General features: G+C 40.0%; 1 protein-coding gene across 5 annotated transcripts in view; it reads left to right on the forward strand.

The window, feature by feature from the left end:
- Window positions 1–11,879, forward strand: part of GRIA3 (glutamate ionotropic receptor AMPA type subunit 3) — a 308,174-nt gene extending 296,295 nt beyond the window's left edge. For 3 of the 5 annotated variants that reach the window (XM_063721254.1, XM_063721253.1, XM_009235218.4), the window contains exons 16-18: window positions 990–1,104; window positions 3,727–3,974; window positions 9,688–11,879. In XM_063721254.1, the coding sequence (XP_063577324.1) occupies window positions 990–1,104; window positions 3,727–3,972 (361 nt within the window). In that variant the 3' untranslated portion in view covers window positions 3,973–3,974; window positions 9,688–11,879. Of the gene's footprint in view, window positions 1–989; window positions 1,105–3,726; window positions 3,975–9,687 lie in introns of those variants that run through there. The other 2 variants (XM_002832071.6, XM_054545019.2) reach the window with 2 other exon arrangements.
- The last annotated feature ends 1,150 nt before the right edge of the window (window positions 11,880–13,029 follow it).

Here is a 13,029-nt window from a genome sequence, read left to right on the forward strand (position 1 = left end):
ATTTTAAGCAGTGAAGGACTAAGGAGCAGTGGCCTGGCCTCCTGGGGATATGTACTAGCCTCTTAGTTGAGGAAGTCTTATCTTACTAGAACAATTAAACTATTTCTCTACAGCGTTACCCAACAGTGGCAGAGTCATTTTGCTGGTTTAGGTCCTGCCATATTAATAATCCATTTTCAAACAATCTCGTTTGCCCTCTGGTGATCTAAGTTGACCACAGACATATGGCCATATCAGAGGGACAGCCAATCAATAACTCAAAAACAATCCATAGACCAGTTTTTACATTGTTGAAAATACTCCCCTTATCCAAAACAGAGGTCCACAATATACCTTTAATACTAAGACCAGTATGCGCATAAGAATTTAGACTACATGTTTGTGGAGTAAGAACATGTACGTAGTACAGTTCTTTCTGAGATCATTTTCAGCTGGGCAACAGACTTGTGTGATAAAGCACAATTAATTAGAAGGCATGTTATTTATGTAGAATCTATTTTCAATTCTGTTCGGATTTATCCATTTGTCTCGGTCCACAATATGGAAACACTTCCCCTTCTGGGTCTGTCCTTTTCCCGACTCCTCCATAAAATTTGCTTTCTGTCTGGAAGTACAACAAGACACCCAGTTAGATCAAACTTAACACACCTCCTTCACAAAGCTACTGCAAGCTGCCGCCGACGATTGTCACCTGAGGGGAGACCCTCCTCACCACACACAGCCTATCTGAGGAGTGCCTTTTTTTCTATCCTCATTATTTAACAGTGTGTGCCGATTACTCAAAGCGATATGGGCAGGCCCTGGTAAATATAGCGTTGCTGTAGTGTTAACTTTTTATAAGGTAATGCTCAGGTTGCCTGCAGTGTCTAAAATTACTCTGTGGCCAGGGCCCCCTGCTTTATCGCTTTCTATAGTTTTAAAGTAGTTTGAAGCTTGAATAACATAAAATAACATAATATAATGTTATTTATGTTATTTCCCACGTGAAGAACGCCTGTAAACCTTGCAGTATTGAAACTCAGTGAACAAGGCATCTTAGACAAGCTGAAAAACAAATGGTGGTACGATAAGGGGGAATGTGGAGCCAAGGACTCCGGGAGTAAGGTCAGTCGCTGAAGGTCTTTTTGTACTGATTAGCAATCACATTTTGACCCACTGTTTATTTTCTACCCTAAAACGGCTTTCCTTCCCAACACACACTCCCTGACACAGTGGGACCCCTTTATAACAACAGTGCTAAAGGAATAAGACAAATGCCAGCCTCAGAGGCCTGCCACATGACATCAATTGTTGACGCTATAGAACAGTCATTATGATTAGGAAACTCAATCTGGCCTATTGCATTTCCAAAGTTATAAAATAACGAGCTGTGTTATAAGGGGGTTTTACTGTATTTCACATTTCAAAAGTTCAAAGAGAAAATATAATAACAATAACAACAACAACAACCAAAAAAAAGAAAGATTTATTTGTGACAGTACTTTTTCTTAACCTCTTACAGTGTCAGAGACTTTGTAGTTATAAATGCATTTGGTTATTAATATATTATGTCGATCCCATCTGAAAACAGTCAAACGAATAAATAACAAAGACTGGTCTCTGTAAGCAGAATGATTAGCCTCCTGCCAGCTGCTGTTGTATTGAGTTCAGCATTAATTTGGATCTCGAATCTCACTAAGTCTGTCACACTTCTCTCTTCCAAAGGTGTCATTTGAATCTCTGTAGGTAATACTTTTAAAATTTAGTCGCATGCTCCTTAAAGGTATACATTGTCAGGATAACATCACATTGATAAGCATGAAACACTCTTCCCCGCCTCCTTCCTGCCCCCCTTCACTCCCCTAAGAAAGTTCTTTTTAGTTTCAATTTTCGCCTTTCCTTTTTTTAGACTAATATCGTGGTATCAGTTAATTCATTTCATGAAATGCCACTCATTTTCCCCGTGCAATGAACCATTTTGCTACTGGTTTTCTACATCCCACATCAGGGAATTCTATAACTCTTGTGAAACTTAAATAATACATGGAACTTGAAACTGTTCTTCTTGTCACAGCTTACATGGGTTATGTCAAAGGACCTCTCCCCCCATTAAATATCACATACATATAAAAATCTAATGGCAGAGGAAGGGTTACCAGAAATTGGTCTATTTCCCAATGGACTGTGGAACATCCTTGCAGATAGCCTCACCAGCCTCCTTAAAGAGATAATCCAATATTTCATATGTGACAGAAATTATTACTACTTGTCTAGCTGTCATTCATCCTAAAAGAGTGACTATTTGCAAGGTTGTTGTGAATATGAGGCATTCCCACACCCCATTTCTGAATGCAATTCAATTTCAATTGGACCTTTTATTAAAGTAAACAAGTACAGGACTGGCTTCTATGAAAATACGATAAGAAGGACACGGCCATATTGTCTTTACTTTTAATTATTTAAATGATACCAAGACCAGTTGAACTAGAGTGCTAAGTGTCTGCAATGGCCATCATCTGTTCACTGTGTTGTCACTTAAATAAGATGCTCAAAGTTCACTGGCTTAACAATTTGGGTATTCCATTCAATTACATTCAGCAGCAAAATGGTTACATTCCCTCTAAAAAGACTACAAAATGCTATTTTATTTTATTTCTTTTTCAAAGAAAGACTCCTGGCCCTTGGTGTGTCCTACCTCAAGGTAGGGCTCAAGACACCAACTTTTTTCTTTCCATTGTTCAGCAGTTCAGATTTTGCTTTTTCATACAGGCAGATAGCTTAGTCAGATTTGCACAGTTTGACCTGAAAGTCACTGACCGGCTTCCTCAATTCTTCCCCCTTGTTACAAAGAAAGAAAATAAGTGTAATTTTAAAAAATTATTCTCTACATTCCCTGGAGTAAAAGTTAAAAATGAGCTGGATTTTTTAAAAAATCATCAGCCTCCTGGAAAAGCTTTCTGATTTGTATGGAGCCAATCTAGGACCCGATGGATCCACCTGACACTTTCCTTAAACTCTCAGGAAAATGGAACAGAGCCAATTCTTTGTGCTGTGCCCTTGTTCCAGCAACACAAAGACTTGCTGCCCTGATTTTAACTAGGATGAAGATTTAGCAGCCAATCTCCAAAGGGAGCATTTTCTCAGCCACTGGGGGAAAGAGGAGAGTTAACCCTTTTTAAGCAAACCCTTGCAAAATAACTCCTCAGATAAGAATAGCAGGAACCTCTAATATTATCATGTCATATCTTAAAGACTAGTCGTTCACAAAGTTTGTCACAGGGAGAGCAAGGGAGAAAGGGGTGTTGCGGGGCAGAGAGGGGAAAGAGTGCTTCAAGTTCCCAAATGAAAAGAGTGTTACATTTATAGAGATTATGTCACAGCTCAACTCTGGCAAATGGTGTTTATCGAGGCTGGCAGAGGAATAAATTATGCTTGTGTTTACTCTTTTGTTCCCATGGCCAAGTGCTGTTTTATTAATTGTTGAACACCATATTGAGGCACTAAGGGACGTAAGGAGTCAAGATGAAAGGACATTTAGGTGAGGATCAAGACTGTTAACAGAGGCACAATCTACCATCTTGCTGGTCATTGCAAAACATTAGCCAGTTGCCAGAATTGAGTCATAACACTTACATCAATGTTTAGTTGTTTTACAATTTAGAACTCCCCTATACTGTTGTAATATATTATAATGTTCCATTGCCTTTGTTTTCCCCAAGATCTAATCACGTTGTTCATTTCTCTTAGGACAAGACCAGCGCTCTGAGCCTGAGCAATGTGGCAGGCGTTTTCTATATACTTGTCGGAGGTCTGGGGCTGGCCATGATGGTGGCTTTGATAGAATTCTGTTACAAATCACGGGCAGAGTCCAAACGCATGAAACTCACAAAGAACACCCAAAACTTTAAGCCTGCTCCTGCCACAAACACGCAGAATTATGCTACATACAGAGAAGGCTACAACGTGTATGGAACAGAGAGTGTTAAGATCTAGGGGTACGGTTAAGGTCTAGTAAACTAATCAGCTTTACATTACTGTATGTCAATCTCTTTTTTCTTTTTTTTTTTTTTTTCTTTTTAGTTTGGTTTATTGTTTAAAGCATTGTCTCTTTGCAACCATTTGATTCTTTGAAAACAATGGTTGTGCTTTCTTGTCAGGCAGTGGTGCTTTTCTAATAGAATGGTTGTAATTAAATTGTGGTCTGTGACCCAAAAGGAAATACAATTCTCCAGAACATCATTGTTCAATAGAAAATATATGCAAGCCACATACATGAGCCATGTGTGCAATTTTAAATGTTCTAGTAGTCATATGTTAAAAAGTAAAACAAGTGAAATTAATTTTAATGATATATTTTATTTAACCCAATATATCCAAAATATGATCCTTTCAACATGTTATCAATACAAAAAAAAAAGAATGACAAATTTTACATTCTTCACGCTAATCTTGCAAATCTGGGGTATATTTTATACTTATGGTACATCTTGACTCATACTAGTTACATATCAAATGTTCAGTAGTCACACATGGCCAGTGGTTATTGTATTGGACAATGCATCTCTAGAGAAAGCAGCTGCTCTGGAACAGATATTAAAATTAGGGGCCGGGCACGGTGGCTCACGCCTGTAATCCCAGCACTTTGGGAGGCTGAGGCGGGTGGATCACGCAGTCAGGAGATCGAGACCATCCTGGCTAACACAGTGAAACCCTGTCTCTACTAAAAATACAAAAAATTAGCCGGGCATAGTGGCAGGCGCCTGTAGTCCCAGCTACTTGGGAGGCTGAGGCAGGAGAATGGCGTGAACCCAGGAGGTGGAGCTTGCAGTGAGCCGAGATCGTGCCACTGCACTCCAGCCTGGGCGACAGTGCAAGACTCCATCTCAAAAAAATAATAATAATAATAATTAGGTACACAGGTGAGACACTGCCACCTCAAGTAATACAGCACTTCCATAGGGAGAGGTGGTTCTTTTAAGTAAACAGTGTATAAGTCTGAGATAATTTTCTTAAGCTTTGAGTTCTTTTGTTGTCCCTTCCTTGGAACTGGTGCACAGGTAAGTGTCTATCAAAGGATAGTCTAGGCTCCCTGCTGCTAGCCAAGCCCTAATTCATACTTCAGTGAACCTGAGTGTTGCCACCTTGACTCTGGCAACTACAAACACCACCAATAATTCAGAATGTTCAAATGCAAGCTCGAATTAGAATAATGTCTCTATTCCGCATGTGTTTAAAAGAATATAGTCTTGTTACTTTAAAGTGCATCTGTCATCACTAAAATGCCTATCTGAAGTGGAACAGAACAATAAGCAACTTCATACCCCTTATTTTAGGCAATTTTGACCTCATGAGTAAATGTCAATATGCTGGGATTTCTACAAGTGCATTTGTGTTTTGTTGTTGTTGTTGTTTTGTTTTGGGGTTTTTTGGGGGGGTGTTCTGTTTTGTTTTTGAGGCGGAATTTCACTCTGTCACCCAGGCTGGAGTGCAGTGACGCGACCTCGGCTCATTGCAACCTCCACATCCCGGGTTCAAGCGATTCTCCCGCCTCACCCTCCCAAGTAGCTGGGATTACAGGCACGTGCCACCATGCCCAGCTAATTATTTTGTATTTTTAGTAGAGACAGAGTTTCACCGTGTTGGCCAGGCTGGTCTCCAACTCTTGACTTCAAGTGATCCGCCTGCGTCAGCCTCCCAAAGTGCTGGGATTACAGGCGTGAGCCACCGTGCCCGGCTGCATTTGTGTTTTGGCCTTCTTATAGTTCACACTGTGGATTTACATTTAGCCAATTTTTAAATAATATTTCATTCAAATAAATCATTTGTCTTGGTCATGGAAAACATAATTTTGTCCAGTGAAGTTGCTGGTTGTTCTTTCTTCCTGCCTTTTGCCACAACATATTCAGCACACTGCACCAATCCGCTGACAGTGTTCCCTTTGCATTGGTGGATGTATGATGCATGGATTCATCTGTAATTGCATTGTTTGCATGCAAGCATTTAATGTTTCAATGTGCTTAAAATGTTTTACTCTTGAGTAGGTGCCATAGGCCCATTACAATTTGGGGCATATGTTTTTATAGGATAATATTAATACATGATTCATAATCCATTTTCAAAGTGATCCACTTTCTTTCTGTAGCCTACACATAAACAGGCTTGCTGGATATGAGCAATTTCAATCTAACTTAATTATCCCAAATTTTGAGGTGCTGGCATCCAAATAAATAATACATCTTAAATTTGTGTAGCAGTCATCCAAGTGCTCTCACATCTATTGGCTCATTTGAGATAAGATGGATCAGGCAGTTATCAGTAAGACCCAGCCCATGAAGTGAGTTACTCAAGGCAACACAGTTAGGTAGTGGCAGTTCTGGGACTAGAACCCAGCCCTTCTTCTGCCTATAGCCATATCTTTGCTAAACCATGCTACTTCTAACCACCCATGGCCTGATGTCCTCCAGGAAACTTGAAATCCTAATGGGGTCCTGTCAAACGGAGAGCAGATCTTGAGTTTCTGTTCCACTTGTCCACAAAAAAAGTCTTGAGAAACTTCACCAAGCCTCCATATGCCCCATTCCTTATGCACTCCACACAAGATTAAATATTCAATCACTCCTACTTTCCCCAGAAAGAATCTTTCTGAAACAGGATTACATCAAGGCTCAGGGTCACATGACCTCCAGACTCTTTTTATCAACTATTCCATCTGAGAATTTATGTCCCTACTATCCAATTACTATAGCCTCAGACTCTTATTAAAGCCCCAGAGCAGTATTCATCAAACATTAGTGTGCATGCAACTCATGTGGGAACCTTATAAAAATATAGATCCTGATCCAGCAGGTCTGGGATGGGGCCTGAGGGTCTACATTTCTCACAAACTCCCAGGTCATGCAGATGCTGCTGGTCCCAGGAGTAGAAAGATTCTAGAGAAAATAAACTCAGAGAATGTAAATTAAGAAAAGAAAGGAAGGAAGAAAAGAGGGAGGGAGAGAAAGAGTGATAGAGATACAAGAAGAAAGAGGAAGAAAGGAAGGAGGGAAGGAAGGAAGGATGGAGACGGAGGCAGGGAGGGGGGAAAAGAAAGAAAGAGGGAAGGAAAGAAGGAAGGAAGGAAGGAAGGAAGGGAGGAAGGAAGGGAGGGAGGGAGGGAGGGAGGGAGGAACTGAAAGGAAATGAAAGGAAAGAAACTGGGATCAGCAAACCTTTGTTAGGACATAATGTTGCTATCCAAAAGTGGCGGCCTGGAACATCAAACCTGAGGGGAAAGTCTCAGAAACTAATATGCCACAACTTCTGGCTTTCCTTTACTCATCTGAGTTGATCCACTTTTGTGAAGCAAAATTCAGGCTACTTGAGGCAACACTCACATTTTAATAGACTCCAATGCCAATGTGGTTATAGCCCAATTACCTAGCACCTTGGCAACCATCTCCAGGGTGAAAGAAAGCTTGGGAAGAGCGTCTGCAAACAAATCTGTCCTCCAAGCCTGTACAAAGTCTCCAGACAAGAAGAAAAGCCTCATATGATGCCAGAAAAACCTCACTTGTGTTAGTCAAGAGGCATAAAGCAAGCTGCTTTGAAACCTCTCTGTTGTCCTCAGCCAATTTGGTGATGTGATTAGGGGAATGTTGGTTAAGTGAAGAGTGAGATCTTCACCCAGTCATCTTTTATTTCCCAAGAAGGTCTGGAATATCTCCTGGTGACTTCTAATTTGTTACCTAGTTATTAGGCTTCCAGTTCTCTGAGTTGGCCTAAATCTGTCAGGGTCTATCCAGGGGCACCGACATCAAGAGGCACCCTGAGATTTTACTTCTATTACTAATTATCAGAGCCCACCTTGGGGGTTTATAGTACCAGTAATTGTTCAGGAAAAATGACTCAGGGCAAATCACCTGCAAAAATATGATCTAGTGAAATCTGGTTAATAAAAGGGCATCCTTGAAAGATGAGGGAGTCATTTCTCATTTTCTATGGGTGATAGTCACATCAGGATTACTGGGCTTATTGTGGGAACATGTGCCTCGGCCTCAGATCATGTTTAGCTCCCACTAGGGAGCAGAAAGCCTCTTGACTACCTGGTACCTCTCTGGGTTACTGACCAGCCACCGGAAGTGTATCCTCCCGCTTGGGAGGATATTCTACCTTGGCAGGTGACTGCCCATCAAGTGCTCCAGATTCACTGCACCCTAGGGTTGACTGTGCTAATTGTTTTAGGAAGTTATTTCTAATTTCCTAATTGCAGTTCAGAACTACTTCTGGCTTCTTTGGTTTCTTCAAAAATATTTTTTGAAATCTCTGTCCTTTACAAGACCTCAACATGACTGAAATTAGGGGAAAAGATTTTCATTTTTCCTGTAGGAGTTTTCTGTTTAGTCATCCTAAAAATATTAGCTTTGTTGATGCAGCCCATTTTCAAAGTGATCCACTTTCCTTCTGTAGCCTATGCATAGGCATGCTTACTAGAGACATTTTGCTGCTGAAAAGAATTCACTTTATGTTAAGTAGAAAAAAAAAAAAGCATTCTGGATAACCAAGGTGATGATGTTCTTTTTCCCAAGGGACTTTTACCTCAGTGATAATAGTTCATTTGACCCCATTTTAAAGCAGGAAACAGAGGCACTGAGAAGTTGGGTTCCTTTCCCAAAGTCATGCCACTAGTTAATGATGTCCCATGCCCACTGGGGAGACAGGGGGAGACTTATATTCTTTCTGCCAGATACAAAACTTCTCCAAGCTTCCGCGATAGATATGACTCAGGACTTAGGGGTGCCAAGGAAGAGGTTTGTCTACTTTCATGTTAGTCTTATTCTACCATCCTTGGATGCTTTTGGCCTTCAGGTGCATATTTGACATTCTTCTTACAGATACTTTTACTACAGGGCCAGTGGTAGATCATAATTATGTCATTCTTTGGGGATAAAATTCAGTGTTAGCTTAGAAGAAAAAGAAGTGTTTCATTAGTGCAAAATGAAAGGATAAAGAGAGGGATGTAAACTTGAAGAGGAGGTAAGAAAGTGTCCTACAGTATTCAGAGTCAGGGGCAAATGAATCCCCTGCACTAGTCAGTGCCTCCAAAAAGAAGACACTATCAGCATTTCAATCAGGCCAATATGTCAGGGCAAAGACCGCACTGATGCCAAGTCCCCTTCATGGGTATCACTGCTCTGGCCTCTTCCTGGAATCTGCTGTCTCTTTAAAGTCCCAGAGCTATTTTCAGGCTTTAATAACTAAGGTTGTAGGTATTAAGAGAAAGAATTGCTCACCTTTCTAGCAATAAGCAAAATATTTTCTTCTCACAGTTAAAATGGATTTCAATTCAGTAAGCCATAGAACACTGTTTACCCTCTGTCCTGGGTGAATAATCCTTTGTCATAGGTTCTGCAATCAGAATACACTCTTTTAGTTCTTGTGAATATCTGTATTAAAATGCCATGGAAACTTTCTTGTATACCTACATCATAAGTGATTAAAGCCTTGAATTAAACTTCATGCAACACCTGCATATTCCTTAGTACAATACATATAGTAGAGAATGTAACCAGACCTGTCACCTAAAGCCAGTCAAATAAATGAGGTGCAACCCCAGAAATGCCAATTTCAGAAAACAGCCATAGTTTTGTCCAGGATAGACTGAGCCATTATAAACTTCTCAATTCCTAATAGGAAGCCCCTTCAAATTTAAATATCCCCTTGCCTTTGCAGATCCCTTCCTACTGGAGGCATGTGATGAGAGGAAATCACTGAAAACGTGGCTGCTTCAAGGATCCTGAGCCAGATTTCACTCTCCTTGGTGTCGGGCATGACACGAATATTGCTGATGGTGCAATGACCTTTCAATAGGAAAAACTGATTTTTTTTTCCTTCAGTGCCTTATGGAACACTCTGAGACTCGCGACAATGCAAACCATCATTGAAATCTTTTTGCTTTGCTTGAAAAAAAATAATTAAAATAAAAACCAACAAAAATGGACATGCAAGATTCCAGTATGGGAAAAAAAATCTTATTAAGTCAATTCAACAAAAGCCATTCTTTGATACCACTGCAGAGTATACAAACACCATGTTCTTTAATACACACACACACACACACACACACACACACACACACACACATTTAAATTCCAATTCAGCAAAGAGGCCCATCTAAGCTAAAAAAATTAATTCTTCCTGATTAAAAAGAAAAAATCTGTCTCCCAGTGTTTGGGAAGACGGACTGGCATTTCTTCTAGGATCTGCTGACCAGATGTTTTTGGTATTTCCTGTTGGTGGTGATGTTCTGTGCACCCTATTTCCTTTCAATGTTGCTGAAATGTGTATATCTTTAGAATGTAAATGCAACACTTAAGAAAATTCAAACACTTTGGAAAAGGGACTAAACAATGACTTCTCTGTGTTCTTGAAATGGTTTTGTGAAAATGCTTTGATAACTTCCCACTCAAAGAAGAGATTTACAGAGCTTTCGAAATTGACTTTGTGTGTAGCAAGGGACGGGGCACTATCAGGATACCTCTTGGTGCTTTCCTAAAATGGATCCCGGGGCTTTCCAAGGAGCCTGGAATTTCAGCTCACAGATCTGTTTTTCTTGCTTCAGTGTGCATTTTAAGTCAATAGAGCTGAGTATCTAGCATTGAGGTGAGGGAAATGCTGCCTATACTCCCAGATGTGTTTAGAATATCTCAGAAACAACACTGTGTTTAGCTCGGCTTTCTCTGCTAAGTATGCCTTTCAAGTGTACACCACGGAGACAGGACCGCGTTGCAAGGCGGGACAGCAGGTTCAGACCACAGTTCTCAGTCTGACTTTACTCTTGCTAGGTCTGTCCTACTCGCTGTTGCCTGCTACCGCCCATGGCTCTCCATTGGACTGCATGTGTCCTTTTCTAGTTTGCAAAGACTAAAATGCATTCCCAAACCTACTGCTAATCTGAGGGCCTCAGCATCACTTCCAGATCCTTGCTTGGAGCAGTCTCTCTATTGACTCTCTCAGATCGCTCCACTGCTCCATGGGCTATCAAGTAACTAATTGCATACCTGCCGTTGGCATCATCAGAACAGTCCGAAGAAATAGTCTCCACTCACTAATTACCTCCTATATAACGACGTATGCTTCCTGTAGTTCAGTAGTTTGCTCTCATCAGTAACGTGCATTGGGAAGTTTCCAGACTGCAAAAACTAGGAGCTCGCATTCATTTCCCAAGTGTGACCCTTAGATGCTTAGTTGACTCGCTGCATATTTGCTCTAGTCTTCAAAAAAGAAAGGAAGAAGTATCGTTCCAACGAAATGTTTCCAGAAAAGTGTAATATAAACTTTCATTCCAAAAATGGTGTCATAAGCAAACAACTCACTTGTCAAATTTCAAATGGTATTGAACAAAAAAAGAAAGCTGTTGTGTTTTTGTTTTGTTTTGTTTTCATGAAACTGTGATTTTCAACTTATGAATGCTATAATGTCCCAGCGCGGGAAGCTCACGCTGTGTGAACATGAAGTTGTATAAAACAAACCAACCAACCTACACACAAATGTTTTCATAGGCACTGTATAAAGAAAAATGTATGTTTATTAACTCAAATCAGTTTTTCAGAGAGGAAACTTCACTGAGATGAAGAGGCGGGTAAATTGGTTTGTTATTTTTTAAAAAACTTGCATGTTTAAAAAAACGTTGATTGCTTCAAATTTCTGCTACTAACTTCAAGCTATGGGAGTTTGGCAGTAGTCACTTGAGGATTTTTTTTCCAATTCTTTTCTTTTTGTTGTTAAAGCTGTACTTCAGTGAACAGAAAAATTGCCAAGCAAACTAATGGCTATAAAAGCGTAAATTGCATGTGTGGGCATAAATTACAGAGCCTCATTGCCATGAGGTATTGTACAAAGTTTTAATACATTTTGTAAATAAAATTGTAAAGAAAGAATTCTGTTTCTGTGCTTTGGCTAGATGTTTAAAATTTACTTGGATGCAGATGCCAAGAAGTTATTCACTAACTGACTTCCCCTAGAAGCTTTGCCAATGATGTAACAGTCACCTTACTGGTGATTTTCACGAAGGATTGCTCCTCTCCTCACCCCAACTGCAAATGTAGTCAGGCGCAGACCCCTAGCTTAAGCAAAACCATACATCCAAAACCTTAGATTAGTTTAACTTTAGGATCTTCCATTCCCATTCTTTGTCTCCTCCACCCTTTGGGACTCCTTTCCAGAGGCCTGTCTTGGCTCTAAACTTGATCTTCAATTCTCCCATCTCCACAACTGACCTCCCACAGAAGTACCTAAATTCAGGATTACTGACCTTCAAAAACACTTCCAATTACTTTCCTATGCCATCATAACATATATGTCCTAGTACTCTTAATTGCTTAGCTAAGTTTTGTGCTGCTGCTTCAATTACCAATAATAATTCCTAACTGGAAAACGTTTATTCCACCGAGGATCAGTAATCTAGAGTGGGAGAAGAAATCATGAATTTAGGACTACACTGATTTTAGAATAGTTCTGACAGAGAAATGAAAAGCTAATTATCTAGTCTGATTTGTAGATTCTGAACACAGAATACAACTTTATTCAATAAATAAAGCAAGTGTTTAAATGTACACCAGTTTATATCATAACCACCTTAGAGAACAGGGGATAATGATAGGAGGAAAGGAGAGGGGATAATTTGCAACTGAACCGAAAAAGAAGGAAAGTGCAGCTGAGATGCTAGAGAGATAAAGGAAAAAAGATATCTGAGGTTAGGAAGTTAGGAAGCAAGGAACGCAGGAGCTTAAAGAAGAAGAAAAATGGGAGTGGGAAAGGAAGACTGAGAAAATTCTGAAGTGAAGGCTGATATAATCACACTGTGGACAGTTTGGCTTACTGTAGGCATCATCATAATTACTACCATTTTCACTGTGCTCTGAAATGTTAAATAGCTGTTAAACCACTCACACTTCATAACTCTTCAACTGCTTTTTAAAATTAAGATACCTGTTGCAGTCCTATCAGAAGACAATTGATTCTCCGGAGCAAGTTCAGTGACCAGATTAGAGTGATGAAATCAGTTCAAGTACC

Source organism: Pongo abelii, chromosome X (genome assembly GCF_028885655.2).
Source record: "Pongo abelii isolate AG06213 chromosome X, NHGRI_mPonAbe1-v2.0_pri, whole genome shotgun sequence".
NCBI lineage: Eukaryota > Metazoa > Chordata > Mammalia > Primates > Hominidae > Pongo > Pongo abelii.